General features: G+C 35.3%; 1 protein-coding gene across 27 annotated transcripts in view; it reads right to left on the reverse strand.

Annotated features, from left to right (window-relative positions):
* The window catches only part of cac (calcium voltage-gated channel subunit cacophony), a 1051854-nt gene that overhangs the window by 914822 nt on the left and 113925 nt on the right, over positions 1–23107 (reverse strand). For 24 of the 27 annotated variants that reach the window (XM_069834005.1, XM_069834017.1, XM_069834006.1 and 21 more), the window contains exon 1: positions 14861–15013. The exons of 1 other annotated variant lie outside the window; for it this stretch is intronic. In XM_069834005.1, the coding sequence (XP_069690106.1) occupies positions 14861–14880 (20 nt within the window). In that variant the 5' untranslated portion in view covers positions 14881–15013. Of the gene's footprint in view, positions 1–14860; positions 15014–23107 lie in introns of those variants that run through there. 2 more of the 27 variants (XM_069834013.1, XM_069833998.1) reach the window with 1 other exon arrangement.

The following is a 23107-nucleotide window of genomic DNA, read 5'->3' on the forward strand; positions in this document are numbered from 1 at the left end:
AAGTGTAATATGACACAGAGCACACGTGAAAAACGTCACGTTTTCAGACAAGTTTTGAATTATTTATCAAGCACCTCATATATAACGAAGGATTATATCATCTTAGACATATATTTTAACACGCACCAACCCAGTGTGATTTCGGCATATCATTATTTAAACCTTAGAAAACGTTGCCAGTCTCTGAACAGTCTGAAAAGTAGATCGATATGTTTAATATTATGCATATTTTAAATGTAATGGTAACTGCCTAGCGTGACAAAAATGTACAGTTTTCAGAGGTACATTCATCTGCCCGTAACATAGGAGAAGTCGTCCCACGAATGCCGCATTTCTGCTATTGTCATACCCAAGTCACACGTGAAGTACAGACAGACCAACGAAATCACAAGCGAATGTCTCAGCCATATAATTGAGTCTACATTTCGTCGGGTACAATGAGAAATATCTTCCTTTTCTTTTCTTTGTTTTCCACCACTTCCTTTCCTTTCTCTTTCCCTCCTTATGCTCTAATATTCTTGCTTTCTTTTCCTTTTTGTTCTCATTAGGCCTACTCATTTTATTCCACTTCCTTTTTCTGCACTGTATCGTCTCTACCTCTCTTTTCCTTTCTATCATTTCTCCATGTTTCTAGACCCTTAATTTTCACCATCTTATTTTCTTTTTCTTGTTATTCTCTAAAAAAATGTATCTTCATTTTCTTCTTGAACTTTCTCCTCATTCTTTTCATTCTTCTTTTAAACTTTCTCGTTATCCTACTCTTAACACTTCTCATTCTTTTCATTTCCTCTTAAGATTTCTCATAATTCTTCTAAATTTTTTCTTAAACGTTCTCTTCACTCTTCTCATTCTTCTGTTACATTTTCATTTTCCTCATTTTATCTTCACTTTTCTATTAATTTCTCCCTTAATCCTTCTCTCCATTCTTCCCTTAAACTTTCCCTCCTTCTTCTCTTAATCATTCTCTTCATTGTTTTAACTTTCCTTCTAATTCTTCTCTTCATCTTTTATGTTTTCTCCTCATTCTTCTCTTGATTGTTCTCTTTATTCTTTTAACTTTTCTCCTCATTATTCTCTTAATTCTGCTCTTCATTATTTTCTTAACTTTCATTCTCATTATTCTCTTAGTCCTTCTCTTCATTATTCTCTTAACTTTCACTCCCATTATTCTCTTAATCCTTCTCTTCATTCTTTCATAACTTTTATTCTCATTATTCTCTTAATCTCTCTATTCACTCTTCTCTTAACTTTTCCCCTCATTAATCTCTTAATCCTTCTCTTTATTCTTCTCTTAATTTATCTCCTCATTATTCTCTTAATCCTTCTCTTCATTCTTCTCTCAACGTTTCCCCTCATTAATCTCTTAATCCTTCTCTTAACTATCCCCCTCATTATTCTTTTAATCCTTCTCTTCATTCTTCTCTTAACGTTTCCCCTCATTAATCTCTTAATCCTTCTCTTAACTATCCCCCTCATTATTCTCTTAATCCTTCTCTTCATTCTTCTCTTAATTTATCTTCTTATTATTCTCTTAATCCTTCTATTCGTTCTTCTCTTAACGTTTACCCTCATTAATCTCTTAAACCTTCTCTTAACTATCCCCCTCATTATTCTCTTAATCCTTCTCTTCATTCTTCTCTTAATTTATCTTCTCATTATTCTCTTAATCCCTCTATTCACTCTTCTCTTTTACCCTCATTAATCTCTTAATCCTTCTCTCAACCATCCCCCTCATTATTCTCTTAATCCTTCTCTTTATTCTTCTCTTAATTTATCTTCTCATTATTCTCTTAATCCCTCTATTCACTCTTCTCTTTTACCCTCATTAATCTCTTAATCCTTCTCTTAACCATCCCCCTCATTATTCTCTTAATCCTTCTCTTCATTCTTCTCTTAATTTATCTTCTCATTATTCTCTTAATCCCTCTATTCACTCTTCTCTTTTACCCTCATTAATCTCTTAATCCTTCTCTTAACTATCCCCCTCATTATTCTCTTAATCCTTCTCTTCATTCTTCTCTTAATTTATCTTCTCATTATTCTCTTAATCCTTCTATTCATTCTTCTCTTAACGTTTCCCCTCATTAATCTCTTAATCCTTCTCTTAACTACCCCCTCATTATTCTCTTAATCCTCTTCATTCTTCTCTTAATTTATCTTCTCATTATTCTCTTAATCCTTCTATTCATTCTTCTCTTAACGTTTCCCCTCATTAATCTCTTAATCCTTCTCTTAACTACTCCCTCATTATTCTCTTAATCCTTCTCTTCATTATTCCCTTAACTTTTCTCCTCATTAGTTCCTTAATCCTTCTCTTCATTCTCCTCTTAACTTTCATCCTCATTATTTTCTTAATCCTTCTCTTCATTCTTCTCTTGACTTTCCTCCTCATTATTCTCTTAATCCTTCTCTTCATTTTCCTTTTAACTTTTCTCCTCATTCTTCTCTTAATCCTTTTCTTCATTCTTCTCTTAACTTTTTCTTATGTTTCTCTTACTCTTACTCTTTCTCTTTATTTATCTTTTAACCTTTCTCCTCACTCGTTTCTTAAAATGTATCCTCATTTTTCTCTTAATTCTTAACGTCATCCTTCTGTAATCCTTTATTCTCATTCTTCTCCTATTATTTCTTACTCTTCTATTAATATTCACATTTAATATTCGCCCAACCTTTCTCCTCATTAGTCTGTGAATCCTTTTCTTCATATGTCTCCTAACCCTTCCTCTCATGTTTATCTTAATCCATCTCATTCTTATCTTAATATTTATCATTCTTCCTTTAACCTTCCTTCTCATTCATCTTCTGTTAAAGCTTCTCATTTTTCTTCATATATTCATAATTCTCCACTTAACTTGCTTCTCATTTTTCTCTTAATCCTTATTCTCATTCTTGTCTTAATCTTTCTCATTCTTCTCTTAACGTGTATAACTCTTTCTTCTCATTCTTTTCTTTCACATTCTCATACTTGTCTTAAACTTGTTTCTCATCCTTCTCTTAATCCTTCTTAATATTTCTTGTTTCTGTTTTATTCTTCTCTCGACAGTTCTTAAGCTACAAGCTTCTTCTTCCTCACTCTTAATATCGTTTTTCGTTGCTTTTTAAATTGTGAAGTAACTTTCCTTAGATTTACAATGTTTCTTTATCAGCTTCAGTCTCACCGTGTCACCAAATCTACCCTCAATATCTACTGCAATTGAAAACATTGAACATTAAACAGTGAATAATTAAGTAGTAAATAGGAAGTTGGAACTTCTGAATAGGGAGCCAATATGCTAGCATGTTTAGCTCTTATATAAATAGTTTTGATGTATTTCATATACGTAATCCAGTATTTAATTACTAAATTTAATAAGAAAGAAGAACGAAAAATAAATCAATGCGGTAGTCCAAAAGATTATTGCAAAGATCCATCTCGTAGGATCACGAATAGAAACGCTGGAATAGTGATATAGTGCATGTTTATTTACACTATAAATGACAGTATCGCCTCCACCCAGATGAATTACGACAGTATGCTGTCTCCCCTGCATTCCAATTAGAACTCATTCCCGTCCGAATATTAGCATGCAGGCACTTGCAGCATAATGGGACCGTGCATTACGATTCCAAGGCTCTAATCTGCACCTCTAATGTTTATCATAGGAATTTTCCTTGCGTTTCAAAGCACACATAAAATGATTTCAAAAGGAATTTATTGTTAATTTGAAGGCATTTTTGAGGAAAGGTTCCCGACTAAAATGCAGATAACGCACTTCCGATTCCCGGCAGGAAAATACAGATTTATCCCCGTATCAATTTCTCTTCCAGGCATTGTTTTGCAGCCTCTTTCGAGGTGTTGGCAGGATTGGCCGCGGAAATTATATAAGTTACTTACGAATTTTAGTTACCTCCAGGAGATGGCATAGCTACTACAGTGAGGATAACATCGACGTTGATTTGAAAGCAACGATACTTGATTTTGTCCCTGACTGGAACGCCAATTGACAGGCCTATTCATTTGTAGTAACATAATCTTTATGAGAAACAGATATTCCACTTCAGCATAGTGGATTAACCGTGTGAGTGTTAAAGTACTTAAGAAACAAGTTAAAATCGAGTCTGCCTTGCACAGCGGTGACTGACAGGGGACGTCCTTAAAAAATAATTCTAAAAATGCAACACCCAAGAAGACGGAGCTACGAATTCGACCACAAAAAAAGAAATGCGTAATATCTTAGGTCATAATTTAGGAAAAGATGTAATGCAGAACTTCGATGGATTGTTTTGTTACATTTATTGTACAGTGTTGATCTTTCATTTATTTTAGTTCAATGAAAGGTAGACTTCTAGGGCAGATCTACTCTGAAGTTGTTATCAAGGCTGTTGAAAAAGGACCGACTCATGTTAATAGCAAATTTTAGGAAACAGGGTTGCAGAGACTTGAGCCCCGAAGAAAACGATTAGAACGAAGAGGTGACTTTTTGAAAAAAAATAACGACAATTAAACAAAGATCTTAACATTATGGATCGTAAATGCCATTTCTTTGGCTCTCAGCTTATTCCAGGATACAAATAGGTGCATTATTTTTGTAGTAATCCTTATACTTCTTTTATTTCAATATGTAATGTCGCCAGACTTGGTGTTCTCAAATATATTCATTTCATACATGAAAAGTAAGCGCACATATTTCCACATCTTCAGAGAATTCAATTTCTTCATAAAATGTTATTGTTTCAGTGTTCATAATTTTGTATTATGTTTTGATGTACATCAGAGAAAAATAATTTACATACTTTTAATCTAACAAGGTACAGAGTACAATGAGAGAGCAGTGTGCGCCCAAAAATATATTTTTATTACGTATTTGAATCTTATCATGACCCACCGATATTTTGTGATTTGAAGGTTTGGTATTTTTAATGAGTTGTTTAACAATGCTTATTTATTTTAGTGGGCTATTTTACGACGCTTTATCAACATCTTAGGTTATTTAGCGTCTGAATGAGATGAAGGTGATAATGCCGGTGAAATGAGTCCGGGATCCAATACCGAAAGTTACCCAGCATTTGCTCATATTGGGTTGAGGGAAAACCCCAGAAAAAACCTCAACCAGGTAACTTGCCCCGACCGGGAATCGAACCCGAGCCACCTGGTTTCGCGGCCAGACGCGCTAACCATTATTAACAATGCTGTATCAACTGCGGGGTTAACTAGCGTCGGTGAAATTGGTGATAATGAGATAGTATTTCACGAGATGAGACCTAGGATTCGCCGTAGGTGATTTTACTATCAACTGTAATATCACAAGTGTTGATAGTTGGGCTTAACGAATATTTCTTGACATGATAATTGAAGAGTCCACTGCAAGAATGGTGGATGTCACTTTCTTGTCGAAAATGAACCAAGACTGTCAATGCATAGCTTAAGACATATAAAATGTACATAGAGAGTTATATGGCATTAACTCTGATAGTCATTGTCCAGTAATGATCGGAAAATTACAGTTAAGCTTTGAGCGCTAAGCATTTCGAACTTTCAATTGCTTCTCCTGCAAAATGTATTCCAAATGACATCCATGATCCTTGGAGTGGACTCTTCAATTATATCGAGATCGAATGTCGAAAAATGATTATCTCATAATAAGAAAAAGTGAGTTTAAAGCTAAATGAAATTATCACAGAAAATTATTACCACGAGTAGTATTCGGCTAGATAATTACCACGCGAAAGTTAATCTTATTGCATGAGCGCAGTCCATTACTTTTCCGTGAAATCAGAGGTTATAGGTACACATCCAAGCCTTCTGGAATATGAAATTCTTTAATAAATATTTCATAAAATAAAGACTTTAACCTCTTTTTAATAAAAATTGAACACTTCAGATTAATATATTACAATGTTTTAATATGAAATGCGTAGGTTATTACTTGTTATAAATACTGTACATATGTGTAACACTATTTTGAACTAGGTATTATTTATTTTATTTGAAAGTTCTAAATTTTATTGTACATTTTATTTCGAACTCACTTTAATATTAATTTATAGTACAACTGTTGTAATTAATGAGAATTCCATGTTGACCTTGTGTGCTTTATGTATTTGATTGCTAGGATTTCCTCTTAAATTTTCCGCCATGTTTTCTTTTAGTTGGTTATTTAATTATGCTGTATAAACTACTAGGTTATTCAGCATCGATGGGGTTGGTGATAGCGAGATGAGGCCGAGGATTCGCCATATATTACCTGACATTGGCCTTACGTTGGGAAAAACCTCAGGAAAAAACCTAACCAGGTAATCAGCCCAAACGGGATTCGAACCCACCCCCGAGAATAACCCCGGATCGGTAGACAAGCGCCTTAGCGGCTGAGCTACGCCGATGGCTCCTACCACGTTAGAATAAAGCTATCGAACTCAATGAAAAAAAAATACTATCAAATTACTTTTAGACAGCATAAAACTATTAATATAGTTCGATTGTCACTGGTCAATAGAGGACCAACAAGTTTAGTAATTGGCTGAAAAAACATTCCCGGGAAATTGTCTACGTAACAAATCACAAGTTAGATATGGATCTTGTTTCAAAGTATGATTATTAGAGCAAAATAAATTGTATTAAAGAAATTATGCAAGAAAGGTTTATATTTTAGCAACGTTTTCCAGTATAAAATCTTAAGATCTGAAATAATTCTATAAAAATTTAACGAATTTTAACAGTAATCTTAAATTTCGAAGTATAACAACTTCGGTTAATTACTAATTATAGTCCCGTCGCTCTAATTTCCGGCAGCCAATCGCGTTGCAGGTCGGCTACATTTAAACGTGTGCGTCTTGTGATTCGCTGATTCATTTCTTAAGGCTCGATAAATACTTAATATAATCGCCAGCCATTTTAGCTCTTTTTTTGGCGTTCGCAGAAAGCACACGAAGACGTTATTTGCCGCTCAATTATTTGCTGAATTACATTGCGTTTGATTTATTATCATAGGAGCTACGACATGTTAATGTTTAACGTTGTGGCAAATAGATTCCTCATATGGTAGCTCGGCAATGTGAGAACAAAAACGGCGAACGATACTACCTACCTACTACTACTAGTAGTAGACTTTATAGAGCCTTTACTTTCTAAGACGTAAGCAAAGAGGTGGAGTCACGCCGGAAATAACAGCGTCGGGACTATAGTGATGATCACATCTACGTGGTACAGTCATTAAGTTCTGAGACTGAGGGCATAGTGGCGGTGTGGTGCACTAGAACGGATAGGTGGCGCCGTGATATGGTACCTTGTCAGTTAGTCTCTCGTCCCAGCATCATACAATTACGTGCATATAGTGTAAGCAGAACTACGGTCATTGTTGTGACGGTGATTTGAATGCGCGCGTCGGAACTCGAGTATGTTGCAGTTTGAGCAACGGGCAAACGTCACGTTCTGTCAGAAATTAGGCGAAACTGCTATAACCGATCATAACTGGAGACGAAACATGGTGTTTCCTTTGCGATCCGCAACTGAAGCGACAATCCGCCACCTGGAAAACGCCATTATTTCCACGACAGAAAAATCCGCAACAAGACAGGTCAAAAGGCAAGGTGATGCTTTAACAGTTTTTTTTTATTCAAATGGAATTGTTCACATAAAATTCATCCCACAAGGTGCAACTGTAGACAAGATCCTCTACAAAGAGATTCTTGGCCGTTTACGCAATTCAATTCGTCGTAAGCGTCCTGAGCTTTGGCATAGGAAGAATTGGCTGTTGCTACACGACAACGCCCGTGCACATCGCTCCATCCTTGTCCAAGAGGTACTTGCAAGGCAACAGGTCGCTGCTTTGCCACACCCTCCGTACTCACCTGATCTCGCACCATGCGATTTTTTTCTCTTTCCCCTCATGAAATCAATCCTACGTGGGCGTAATTTTTATGCGGCCGAAAAGGTCATGACTGCCACAAGAGAAGCCATACGGCATCTTCCTGCCAACATCTTTCAGCAGTGCTTCCAGCAGCTACTGTACACCAACGTTGGCAGACGTGCATAGCGGCCAACGGCGACTATATTGAGGGAGGATGTCGATCTGTTTAAGTGTACGCCGTATCACGCGGCATCTTCTGAGACATCCAGATCCTTGTGGTGCCTACCCTTCAGGCGTCAGTGTCAGAACTTAATGACTGTACCACGTATAACGTAATTTTCACAGCTTACGTTTTAATACAATTTTCTTTATTGTAGTACCAATCTGTGCAATATCTTTTTCTTCTTTTTCGTAAGAAATAGGGCGTAGACAAGATTTGTGTCCTACGATCACTATCTTTTTATATCAACTCTTTAGTTATGTCGTAATTCAGAAACTTACTATATTCTGCAGTGATTGGTTTAAAGCATAGTGCTATGCTTAATACTGTGATAAATAAGACAGATAAAGCAGAGAGTGTAGATGTTACTGAGAGATACCGAAAGGATGTCAGACAAACCGAATTAAAAATGAATTTTGAACAGCAAGAAAAGAGAAGGCTAAAGGAAACATAATTGGATAGAGTGTAAAAAGGAATGAGTTGGCAGTTAACAGTTTTCAGAATTAGGTGATATTTGGATACTAAGCAACGATAAATGCATTAGTAGCGGTACAGATAGTAGTATTAGTATTAGCAATGTTAGACTAACATTAATAGTACTAGAACTATAAATAGTAATACTCGTAGTAACAGTAATCTTCGGTAGCTCAGTGCTGGAGCGGGGACAATTCGCGAACTCTAATTGGATTCCCGGCTGATTTGAATAGATCTAGATATACATCGTAGGATCTTTTTGGGGAGATTATCTCCCGTTGATCTCAGTTTTACAGCATTAATCTCATCTTAATTCCCTATTTTACTAACAAAACAATTCCTCTTATTTCATAAAGTACAGTGGAAACTCTTAAGTTTGACAGAAATTAAGTTCGACATCCCATAGTTCAACTGCTTACGTAGGAGAATTAGGCACGCCCTATATGGGCACTAAGAAATGGGTTTGCCATTTGAATGGTAATTGGTTCTGTGTCTTGTAGTGATACTTTTCTTAAAGGAAAACAGAATATTTTATTAATTAGGACATCCATATTGATCACTGATTTTAAATTAATGAACTCTTCTTTTTCGATTTGAGAATTGTGCCGTTTGTGAGACGGAACTGTCGAAACCCACTGTGGTACTAAAGGCGCATACACAAGTCTCGGGGCGGGCAGGAAATGCAAGTACAGTACTGTATTCATTGATGGATAACCAATAAGAATTTGTATTAATTTCACCTGCCACACCCACTACCCTTATTGGACTGAACTTTCAATTCTGTTCTGTCGAACTTAGGAGAGTCCACTGTACATGGTACAAGACGACGGTGATATCAGGTAGAAATGATCAGCCGGATTTTCTGTTTTCGCTGTGTAACGTTCATAACCAAGGACCGGAAAACAACATCGGGAACGTCTAGAGCTAGATCCGACCGAGGTTGGTCTGAAGATATGGCAAACGTTAAGTAGTAGTCCTTTAAAAGACGCTTTTAATTGGAGTTTATTGAACGTCGAATTTCAATGTGGGCTAGAAACCTAGAAACAGTTGATAAATTTTACCTGGAGCCCTCAGTCAGGGACAGGGTCTTTTGCGTGTCGTAAATCTAGGGCGCAGGACGTACAGTATGACTATTTCTAGCCTGTAGGAAGCCAAGCTCTTTAAAATCTATCGTACTCCGCAGTATTTGAACTCGTGAACCTGTGGTGGTAGTGGTAGTATTCGTTGGGGAACTACTTGGTATATTTCCGTGATATATCTTCCTTTCTGTGTACATTGAGCCATATGGTGCCAGTGCTGAAGGAGATCTTTTCGCAATCTCAGAGTTAAGGGGATACGGAATTGCCTATCTTGACTATGTTTATATTTATTTTATGCTCGACCATGCCGAAATGTAGTAATTATACACCTGGTAGCAGTCCTTTAATGCATGTCATTAAAGTACACCTACTCATTAAAGTACAGGTGTTTTCAGCCAATGACAACTCAGCTTACAGGTGTTCAGCCAATGACAAGTCAGCTTTGTATCGTTATAAAACCGCAAGTATCTATTCTCGGATATGCAATCGAAAGAGAATTAGCGAAAAGTCACGGAGACTGGAAATCCAATACTGTCGCAGAAGGTTATGTTCCATTACTATAATAATTAGCGTTAATTGTAAATAATATTCAAATAAATTCAATTTGTCATCTCGTTTTTCAATGTCGAATTCAATAATCAAGGTTATATCAAGTTTAACGGGATTACATCAAGGTCAATGACATTATTGTTCCTCGGAAAAAATCAATACTTTCGCGTCTGCGCACATCTCACAATTCACGACCTAGAACAAGGTCACTTCCGATCTTGTGAGATACAAATAAAATGTAAACATCTGAATAATTTGAAGTTAGAAATATGGTCGAGCATAAAAAGTCGTATGAAACTTGCCTATAATGGTAATTAAGACGCTCGTATGAATATTATGAAACTCGCTTGCGCTCGCTTCATAAACATCCATACTTGCGTCTTAATTACTATCAATATAGGCTCGTTGCATAATGTACTATTATTTTATTGGGTTATTTTACGACGCTGTATCAACATCTAGGTTATATAGCGTCTGAATGAGATGAAGGTGAAATGAGTCCGGGGTCCAGCACCGAAAGTTACCCAGCATTTGATCGTATTGGGTTGAGGGAAAACCCCGGAAAAAACCTCAACCAGGTTACTTGCCCCGACCGGGATTCGAACCCGGGCCACCTGGTTTCGCGGCCAGACGCGCTGATCGTTACTCCACAGGTGTGTACTTGACAATGTTGAATTATGTCTTACATAAGGAACTTTTTCTAGAAAACTGTTGAATCTAGGAAGCTGATTTTATACGGCTCATGAACATATAACTGACTTTACGCTGAAACAGTAGTTTTCCTTAAATTTATTCCCTTGCTGAGAAATAATTTTTTCCCCATTCGTAATTTCTTTTCAACGACTTTCTATACATACCCCACTGTAAAGTCCCCAAAATTTAATGGATTTCAAAAATATTGCTTCAGTATACGTAAAATATCAAAATAAGCAATTTCTGAAATTTTCACCTTTTTCAATTAAGTATAAGCTGATAAAAAGTTCGCTTTTTATGAAAAAACTAACTTAGAGAAAATTAGTGTTAAAATAAGATACGTATATACTGCGCACCACCCTCAGAAAAATGAAAAGTTATCAGGAATATAATTGTGATCCCAATACTCGATCAGTCTATTTGGCTACTTTTATGACTTATACGGTATACATGATTATGTTTGAGACCTCTATCTTTATATTTTAAGCTTGTTTTCTTCCAAAACAACGCCAATTCTTGTCTAAAAGTATGTGTTATTGTGCATGTCACTTGAAAACTCGCTCAGTCCGAGACCGGTGGATGAAAAAAACTAGTCCAGTCCTTTAATAAAAATGAAATTAACTCGTTTTTGGATGACACTCTTCAATTTTAGTAGGTTATAATCATATTTGACATATTGTTTGTAAAAGGAAAAATAAAAAAATAAATGGAAAAAATGTCCGCTCAAAATCCGTAAATTTATTAAGAATGAACGTTGTATACCCCTGCTCAGAAAATCGAAATATTAAAAAGGATGAAATTTGAGTATATAGTAATATGTGATACATTATTTTAAAGAGGAAAAACTAAATACTATAATAGGGAGAGGGGGAAACACCCAAAATCCAATTCCGTTTCCTTACGATAGCATTATTAGTAGGGAAATAGTAATAGTAACAGAGTTCAATAAACTCTTGTGTAGAGTGAATCAAAATACATTCCGGTCGGTCGGACTTAACTGGTCATTTTCCTATTAACCAGTACACTTTCAGAACACAATACGTACGAGTAAGATACGATGCACTGCATAACACATTGTTTTCTACTGAACATCTTGGACTTCAAATAAGACAAAGGTATAGAAAAGACTAGCTTATTAACATAAAATAATGATACTGAATTCTTACGTATAATTTTACAAATTTATAATATGTGTACAGTGTAACTAAATGATGAGTCCGTACTGTTGATGTGTGAACTATGCTTGTAGGACGCCGCTCATCTGTGGTAATTTCTACTTTTAAAGGTTTTGTGAACGAATACAATATTTTCTGTAACACACACCTGTCCTACTGGATTAGTTTCAGAGTATCTACCACAGTTTAATAGTTACTATTTGCGCCGTCGATCATCGATCTATCTCAACGGCAGTACGACTTTGCTAATCTATTTAATGTTATGAACAAAGCTCGGAACTTGGGGACGTGTGTCGTGTGCATGAGTAAGGTTACAGGTACAACGTACACAAAGCTCACGCTGCAAGTGCTCAGGGACAGTCGTGTGTACTAAGAAAGTGGCCACAACGAATGACAGGAAGACGGACGAGGAAACTGTGTCGTGTCGAAGCCAATGACATTCAGATAATTCATTAGAGGTAAACGGTCTGTTTGAAAATAAGAAAATACGTATTATTCGAATGGGTATTCTATACGTTTGAAAATATATTTCTTAAAATTTAGGTACAGAATTTCGTGGAGGAATTCTGAGGAGATACATTATTTTCTTCGAATGGAGAGTTTATATTTTGTAACTTGTGTCAAACACAAACTAGAGATTGGAAACGGGCATTCATTGAAATACATTGCAGTCCCTTAAATTGGTGGAAAATTTGTCCATAGCCATGGATCAAGTCGTAGTGGAACCTTCCCTAGTAGTGACATAGAAATTGAAAACTATTTTCGAGACAAATTTAGGATACTTATCTTTCTCAGATACGAGATCAGCTAGCAACTACAGAAAATCGAACAGGAAACAGTGACAGTGAAAACATTCAATACTTTATTTCGGCCTAAGACTTTATAAACAATTACAAACCATTTTCCAAATTTGAAATTTTTTAAAATTGAAGCTTTAAAAAATTTGTAAAATTACCCACGATATAATATAATATTAACAAATGTATTTTTTTTTACCTTTTATTTCTGTCTACTATATTCTTGTTTTTATTGAATATCACTGGCTTCTGTCGAATTGTCAATTTATATTAAATGTGTGTTTTTCTCTCTTTTTCTCTTTCTTCTTTATTCTTGCTCTTGTGTTGTATTTATTGGTTTGAATTAAGTTACTTACTGTATTTAGTAAAGTGTCCTTGTAAATTTTATGATATATTATTGACTAAGACCACATCGTACACGGGCCTGGCTGTTACGGTAGTGGCTAGAAACATTTTTGTTTTATAAATGTAATTTGTATTCAGTAGGTAGCCAGTTAAAATAAATAAAGTAAAAAAAAAATATAATTTTGCTCCCGTCACTTCATGTGACGTGGAAATGTTTCTTTCTTTTCAAATCATGTTTAAGTAACAGACGAAGAAGGTATGGGTTCGAAAAATATTCGAATGTATGTAGTCATACACTGTAATGAAATATACAGAGCAGAACTGTAAATTTGATATATTTTGCATGTTTATTTATATCTATGCTATAAAATTACGTGTTTCAACCTACCATAATATTATCATTATGTTGTTCCAGCCAGGAACCACTTTTATAGCAGACCTTACAGTACCTCTGTGCTGGAAGCGGGAGTTTGTTGACATTAAAGTCCGGTCGCTTAGCCACGTTCAAAGACACAAGTCCCCAAGTTCCGAGCTTTGGTTATGAATGATGTTATGTGAAGTAACGGTAGAATTATAAAAGTGGAAACGAGAGAACCAGAGAAAAATGCCACAACACCGTTTCTCTCCAATACGAACACTTCTCTCACTTCAACCAGGACCTCCGTTATAAAAAACTGTCATTGGTTTTTTTTTTGGATGACGGTGTCTATAGGCTGGATTGTAGCAGAAATCGTGACAAAGAAAACCCCAGCTCATGCGAGCTAGCGCACTTTATTACCGACTCGTGATTTCGTCACCACAAGGCAGTATTTTATCGTTGACGGGTACATTTAAGGGACAAAAAAGTTACAATCTTAGAAGTTGGTGCATGAGAGGTAAGAAATAAATAAAAGGTCTGAATGAAATTACAACAGGAAGTTTGGTGATTTTAATTTCGTAAATCGTGTTTTGTGTGATGAAAATGTTTAGGGGATCATAGTAGGAAGTTATAAAATTGGAAAAAGATATTGGGAAATTAAAAACTGGCTAGTTAATAAATATAGTTACCGACTGAAGTTTACTGTAAAGAAGTAAATCTTAGAAAGTGATATAGTGAAGTTTATGAAAGATAATCTTAGTGATAGTATTTACAATTTTCTATGTTTTTTTCTGAGTGTTGATTGTGGTTAAGAAATGAATGAACAATCTAAAGTGAACTAGATACTCATGTGAAGATTTAATAAGATTATAATGACGTGTATTAGGTAGAAAAAAAGATCCCAATGAGTATAACCGGGTGAAGTGTTACGAGTTAGATGTAATGTAGAAAGACGGAATTATATATAAATGTAGTTAGCAAGATTAGAATGCTGAAAGGAACGTAAGTGTGGAACGAACAGATGGTAGACAGTTAAGATCAATAAGAAGAAATTGACTGTTTGGAGTTAAGAGAGTTATGAGTTTAACAGCTGTCGAGATTGCATGCTAATTGTAGTTATATTAATAGAAAGTTATGGTGAAACCCGTATAACTTACATAAGTTGTGGTACACCATAACTAATATAAATGTTGATGACAAATAAATATCTATCTATTTATCTATCTATTACCGACTCACTTAAGTTAGGATTTGAGGGGAACAAGAATGAGACAGACTATTGTTATTTTCCTAACAGGCTTAACAGGAATAAAAGGTCAGAATGGTGCCAGAAATCATACAAACCCCATGTCTGATAATTCCATCCACTTGCTCCAATCACACTAAATTCAACACAATCACATCACATTAAAAGTATTGAATATAAAACCCACATCACACTAGACACTCACGGCACCGACCGACGGCGATGAGCTTGCGTATCACACTAAAAAATTCACACGTTCATCTTCCACAACACGACACAAGTGTTTGAAGTGTTGGCCACACAAAGAGCCACTGAGGCTGAAGAACTGGACTATGCAGACGAGCAACAGCCATGTGACCTCACCCCAGCAGTCCCATGTGTATCACGTGTGCCTTTGTTCCATTAGATCATTACATTACAGTCAGTGCTCTACTAATCTACAGTACCTTTCAAACAATGAACTGTCCATTAGAAATTGAATTCTTTTATAAAGTAGCCAGCCGTGTTCTCTAGAAATTACTCATTAGAACTGGAACATGGTAAGCCACACGTTTGTCGAACTGTATAGAAATTCACAGTTAATATTATGTTGCAAGTCTAATATTTATTTTAACAGTAAAGGTTCCATTGCATCACTGGTTTTGCTAAAGTCATTATACAGAGTGTAACTGTGCAGATTTTAACAGCTTATTCCTTGGATAGAGTACAAAATAAATTCTAATATCACATTTGTCTCAAAAATGTCTAAAAAAAACTAATTTCTCCCTAAACGTCAATATTGTTTTACTCTGTAAGTACTATCAGTACGAATATGATTTTTATTCTTGTCGTTAGAGAATGTGATAAGGAATGATTTATCTGTTTGCAATTTTTAAGTGAAACTGACAGTTTTATTTCAAACTAGCCGTACCCGTGCGCTCCGCTACACCAGTTAGAAATAAATATAAAGTAATTACATAATTAAAATAGGACATTTGATCCAGGGAACATTCGTGTTTGATAGAAGGATAAATTGTTTAATATATTACTTAAATTTAAATTGTATTAAAATAATTAAAATGCGATCATTTTGAACCAGAGACCAATCATTTGGTGCAAGGACAATTTCTTTAACATGTTTCTTAATTTTTATTACATGCAACCATAGTTTAATGAAGATTGACATATCATTTAGTTTTAATGTGTATACTTTATATTATTTGCTATATGTTTCCATTGAATTATGGTATAACTTAATTTTAACCCTTGTTTTCTACGTCTTCAGTAAATGGCGCTTGGCCCACTATGGTTCTGAACCCTTCAAATAACTTATATAGTGATATGTAATTATCAGGGAACGGATTTATATGGACTAAAAATATATGAAATATGTAAATATATATGTAGTTATTTTTACCAAAATATGGAATTAAATATGGATTTTTACCAAAATATGGAATTAAATATGGACTTAAAATTATAAAAAAATGACTATGTACGTTAAATATTGGTACATTTTAATCAAACTAAACAAAAAATATAATGAACGTACCTTATCTTCCAATGTAGTTTCAACAAAACACAATTTTTATTGTCTGTTACCATAACAATAGGTTACAAACATTTCTTTCAAGTGCTGAAAAGTGAATCTTCTTCTATTGTCTCTGAGGATAGATTTATACTGACTAAAAGAGCGTTCGACGTCACAAGAAGTAACTGGTACATAATTCAATTTCACAATGTCTGCTGGGGATAAGTCCAAGTTAATCTTCACTGTTGATTCACCACTCATCACAGCAACAACCTTTTGTAGTTCTTCATATCCAGGGTTTTTTGAAAGTACAGTGTCCACCTTAGCTCTTACTGCATCTGCAACTTTACCTCTACCACGATTCAGTTGTTCCACAGTACTATTTATAATTTCAAAACTTTCAGATAGTGAAAGGTGCCTATTTTGGAGACTTTTGAGCGTTTTTATGATGCATGAAAATGTATGCTGAATGTGAGCTAAGTCATTCTTCACACTTATGTCACAGGTAACTGTTTTCGCAGTATCAATTGAGACTGCATCTTCAGAGTCCAATGCAAGGAGAACATTGTTAATAGAGTCTATATGTTCGGCATAATATTCAACTGCTTCTAGCCATGTACCCCATCTAGTTAAAATTGGCTTTGGTGGCAATGGAATTTCAGGGTACATTTCTTTCAACACGTTAACTCTACTGGGAGCTTTGAGAAATACTTTTTTCACTGATGAAATCAACAAATCTACTTTAGGGAAATTGTCTCTGACCACTTCTGCCACACGATGAAATGCATGCGCCACACAAGTAAAATGAGTCAATTTAGGATATACAACAGATAATGCTTGTCCAGCTTTGACCATATAAGGGGCAGCATCGCTAATAAAGAATAACACATTATCGTACATAATACCCTTTGGCCACAGGATACCCATAGCTTCGTTGAACAGTTTAACTATAGTTTTGTTATTGCACTTTTCTAGAACATCACAATGTAAAAGAATTCGTTCAGAATATTGTTCACTTAACAAACCGATAACTACATTACCAACAAGTCTACCTTCTTTGTCGGGAGTCTCATCAATGGAAACCCAAATTGAACTATCTTTAATTTCATCTCTTATCTTCTGTATTGTCTCATCGTAGATGGATGGAGCATACGTCTTCCTAAGTGTTGACTCATCCGGGATTGTATGTTGAGTATATTTTTCAAGGAATTCCCTGAAGACCTTATTCTTTAGTTTGTAGAGAGGAATATCAGCAGAGATGAGAGAACGGCACAGGTCGATGTTAAACTCAGATCTTACATTCGATGTTGTTGGTTGTGTTAAAAACAATTGTCTCTGCTTGGAATTTAGTTGTTTGTTGGCCTGATGTTTACTAGTTGTAATGTGTTGTTGCACCAGGAACTTTTGTGTAGATGATACTGCACACTGACACAAATTACAAAATAATATTTTATTGTCAGTTGATAAACCATCTTCTTTAAATTCTGAAATGTAACTTGTTAGTTTTGATTTTAAATTGACTGAATGACGTACTTTTGGCATATTTACCGTCTTTATAGTATGATTTACAAAACTGAACCTATGTGTACTCTGACTGGCATTTAACTGTTGAGCTGCACAACTGAAGTCTGTTAAAAATTTTAAATTAAATTAATACAGTTTTGTAACTTACTTTCCCATTGTTGATAGGACTGCTAATTTTCAAATAACTCTGATGTTAAAGGGATTACTGAACATGTGTTTAAATCTCTATTGTTGAAATGTATTTTTAAAAGTTAATGGAATTTTGTTTTGTTTTATTGTTAAACCTAATATAATATGGACTGTTTTATATGAAATATGGAAAATATATGGAAATTAACGAAAATATGTACTAAACTCTAAAATATGGAAAAATATGGAAAATAAAAGTAGGATTTTTCAACCCTACACATTGTGAAACATAAAGATAATGCAAAATATAAATTATATTAGCTTTATAAGTAAATATGTATTTACATATAAATCCTTTCCCTGGTAATTATATTTCTTTCTTTCGAAAATGTAAGAATTCACGATCTCCTATGTACCATTGCCATGGAATGAATAAATGTGTTTTTTGTTCCTACTCAAAAAATTTATATTTTGCACATAGGAGTTAATGCAGGAACAACAACTCTATAATCTGAGGCGGCGGTGAAAATGTATTATATTGTTATTTTAAAAGTCTTATATATGTTTAAATACCAGTCCTATCGAAATTTTGCATAGAATGAAACTTATCGGAAATCATTTTTAAAGAAACGTTCGTTATGTAACATTTTTCACAAACAGCAATAATAAGCGAGATATTTCGATTATTTAATTCAGGCCCCTTTAAATAAAGTATTTTGAATGCCAAATAGCCTAAAATCTAAGTCAGAACGAACTTAATTTATATTTCAATTTTCATCGAAATCCGTTCAGCCATTATGGTGTGAAAAGGTAACAAACATCCAGACAGACAGACAGACATACAAACAAAAATAAAAAAAAAGCGATTTTCGGTTTCAGGATGGTTAATTATACATGTCAACACCAATTTTTGGAAAATCGAAAATTACCAGAAAAATTTTGGCTACAGATTTATTATTAGCATAAATTAAATAAAAAGATTAATGCTTATCGTCATTCCTTGCCATTAGAAAGTATGGCAACCCTACAGTGATGACTAAGGGACGGAACGCTGCTATTCAGACCGAGTGCGTGTCTGTTTTCGTAGGTGAGTCGGTGATGCGCTGTTGCCAAAGTATGCAGACTTTCAGTCTAATTTCTAATTAACCATACACTTAATTACAACTCCTAATAGATTGTTTGTTTATGTCAATATACTGGTATTCTATTGCCCCTTTAATCTGCACATTTATATCACTTCCACTCTGCAGATGACAGATTTTATAAACAATGAATGGACACTAAGTTCCAAATTTTACTTTGACCACAAGCATATAATGATACAGAGAAGCATATAACATTTTCAATGATCAAAGTTAAAGTGATAAAAGAGAAATGGGATTTGAAGTGTAAGGTTTGCTGGTAACAAAATTACAACAAGTCAACTCGGATATAAACTGCCATTATTTTATTATTTTTTGTCACTGTGATGTATCCATTACCTGATTATACGTAGCAGGAACAATTTTTAATTTTAACAAGATTACAATTCTCGAAGAGCCCTGATATAAGTCTAGCTATATCTCATTCTAATCGAAATTTAAAACAGTGAGTATTCCGTTAGAGAAATTTGAACCCCAGACCATTGCGTATACCACAACTGGCTTTCATGGCCTTAGTGCAATCCAATTAGTATGAGTGATGTCATACTTCTACTCCCATGACTGGATACTGTGGTCTGCTGGTTACCGTGTTTCTCTTAATGCAAGATTTGCGAAAAAAAAAAGTTCGAAATAATGCTTCTGCCGTATGGGAATAAAGCTGTTTGACTCATGTAGTAGCCTTAATGAGTGTCAAAGATCGTTTTATTCATGAATAAAGATCAAATTATATATTTATACTCGCAAAAATTCTGTTTTCAGTTCTTGATAATAATATATGCGCACTATAACAACAATTTTCGAGAAAAGGAAAGAAAAGCGAAAATATATCGATTAAAAATCTTTCTGATTCATCATAATTGTTTGTGTGCCATGTCTATGTGTCAAATGCTAGTGTGCTGGTCTTCCATCCAGGCAGCCCGGTTTCGATCCCCGGTGAGGTCCTGATGGAAATTGTAGTGGATAAAGCAGATATTGCAGACGGTTTTTTCCGGGTACTCCCATTTCTATCTATCATACCCCCCATTTCATATATCTTCTGTAATAGTTAAAAATAGGCTGGGATGAAATCTTGGATGTAGTACTGGTTTCTGATGCTTATAGAAAGGACTTGGGGTTCCGAGGCCTTGAGGCTTATCAGACACTCGTATAATAATAGTAATAATAATAATAATAATAACAATAATAATAATAATAATAATAATAATAATAATAATAATAATAATAAGTTAAGGCCATACGGCCTTCTCTAACACTCAACCAGGAGTAAAACTGCGTTACAAAAAACATTACAAATTTACAAAGTACACTACAATTTTACACACAAAACTGAATAAGATAATAATAATGTAATGTAAACAAGTAAGTAGAAATCAGACATTATATATAATATGCAAGAAAAAAAGGAAAAACTATAATAAAATGTGTACAGGAGGTTAAAATAAATGAGGCAAACAAAGTATAAAAAAATAAGACAATAATTTATAGTAATAATAATAATAATAATAATAATAATAATAATAATAATAATAATAATAATAATAATAATAGAATTAGTAGTAGTAAAATAGTGAAGTACAAAGCATCGTATGAGGTTTAAGCTTGACTTTGTCAGGGCTGAGGCAAGATGGTCCACCTGTCAGCATCGGATTTACGAACGTCACTTGTCGTACTTGGACAATTATCGCATTTATACAGCGCACCACGAGTCGAAGCGAGCCTAAGTGCAATGATCATCCGGAGTCCTGGCCTCGAAAAAATCAAGCTGAGCCACTTGTTATGTGTAACGATACCCATCAGCGTGCATTAAGGACATAGACTATGGCTCTCGAATAAAACAAAGGCAATCAAACAGAGTCAATGACCAATTTCGAGGGAAAAATTGTTCCGGAGCCGGGTATCGAACCCGGGACCTTTGGTTTAACGTACGTCCCGGCTCCGGAACAATTTTTCCCTCGAAATTGTTCAAATCAACTTTACAGGGAGTTATACCTGAAATCTTGATTTGCAGAGTCAATGACGTTTTTTTTTTTAAGTACTCAAAATTGAAATTAAACAACATTGTGTAGCGTTTCGATTCTACTACAGTTGATTATATGAGTAGTCGACAGAGATTATAAAGAGAATATGGATGATGCTAAGGTGTTAAGAGAGCAATGTTGAATTCAAACTTGCGGAGGAACTGAAGTATTCTGAGCAATCCTCCTCTAGACACGTACAGACTCTGCGGGGGACCGAAAGCTGATGAGGGCAGCCGCTGCTTCAAGTTCCGCTAAATATCATACTCGTACTTACGTAACAGCAATCCATATAATGTTATCAATACGGTTATTAAAGTTTTATTTAGCAAACGACATGAATGTTATTTAGTTCTATTAATATGTTTTATGCTGACGTGGGTGGATACGTGGCCTAGTCGTAAACTCATAACCAAAATGAAATATCAATACCCTAATACAAGAAGACCGATTAAATGACGATGAAATAAGTGAATAAAGAGGACTGGGGAGAAAAAAGGGACGAAAAGAAACGGAGAAAATGAAGGAAGGATGGAAGGAAGAAAGAAGCAAGATGAATGGGAGAAACGAGATAAAAACGTATGGAAGGAAGAACGAAAATAAAAGAAGTACAAAAAGAAAGTGAGGAATATAAATGAAAAAGACAGAGAAGAAAATACGAAGAAAAAATTATATGAATGAAGAAACTGAATGAGAAAATGGAATGAAAGAAAAACTTGAAAGCAGGCAAGGGAGAAATGGATAAAGATAAAAATTAAAAATGAATTAAAGGAATAAATAAACACAGAAATAAAGGAAGAAAGAGAGAGAAAAGGAAAAAGACCAAAAATGGAGGATGAAGAAGAGAAAAGAAATGGTAGAACACTTTTTTTTCATTATATTTTAATCTCATTCTGTTGTAGGAATTACACACCAATGCTTGTAAGGGAGGGGGCGAAGCAGTGGATCAACACACTAGACACCGACACATATGTGGGCCTCTTCTAGTCTGGGGACAGTAGAGCGTAGGGGCCTCTACAGAGACACACACAGGACATAATATTAAAGAAGGATATCCTCCATACTCGAGGCGGTATTCGAATACACGCCTAGACCACCCGCACCGGCGTAAGAGAGAAATAAAATAAGAAAGTAAAAGAGACGTAGAAAGAAAGAAGAAAATAAGGAAATGAAACATAGAAGCGAAAAAGGAAGAAAAGTGGACATAATTAAGTATGCAAGAAATAGGAAGATGTGAAGATTCTCAGTAATGAAAATTTCGTCTGACTGCCTTACGAAGGCCGTGGGTGGTGGGGCTGTCACCTTACAGCCTCCCAACTTGCATGCTTTTGTTTAGGGTAAGCTCCCCTAGTTCATATATTATTATGATGTACCGAAGTACATACGATATTTCCGTGTGTCATCATATGATGAAAGATGAGTGGAACGGAGAAAACTTCTCTCCGGCACCGGGATTTGAACCCGGGTTTTCAGCTCTACGTGCTGATGCTCTATCCACTAAGCCACACCGGATTCACATCCCGATGTCGGATCGAATCCTCTCAGTTTAAGTTCCACCTCTTGGATTCCCTTTAGTGGCCTATCCTTATGCACTGCGTCATAGATGTATGACAGTGGGACCATGTCCACACACATGTGCAGAGGTGCACTCGTTATGAGTGACTAAGTGGCCGGGATCCGACGGAATAAGCGCCGTCTTAAATCACGAAGTGATTATTCGCATATCATATGTTATTATGATGTACCGAAGTACATATTATATTTCCGTGCAGATATTCTGCGTCATCATATGACGAAAGATGAGTGGAACGGAGAAAACTTCTCTCCGGCACCGGGATTTGAACCCGGGTTTTCAGATCCTGGCCACTTAGTCACTCATAACGAGTGCACCTCTGCACATGTGTGTGGACATGGTCCCACTGTCATACATCTATGACGCAGTACATGAGGGTAGGCCACTAGAGGGAACCCAAGAGGTGGAACTTAAACTGAGAGGATTCGATCCGACATCGGGATGGGAATCTG

This window comes from Periplaneta americana, chromosome 8 (assembly GCF_040183065.1).
Source record: "Periplaneta americana isolate PAMFEO1 chromosome 8, P.americana_PAMFEO1_priV1, whole genome shotgun sequence".
NCBI classification, from domain to species: domain Eukaryota; kingdom Metazoa; phylum Arthropoda; class Insecta; order Blattodea; family Blattidae; genus Periplaneta; species Periplaneta americana.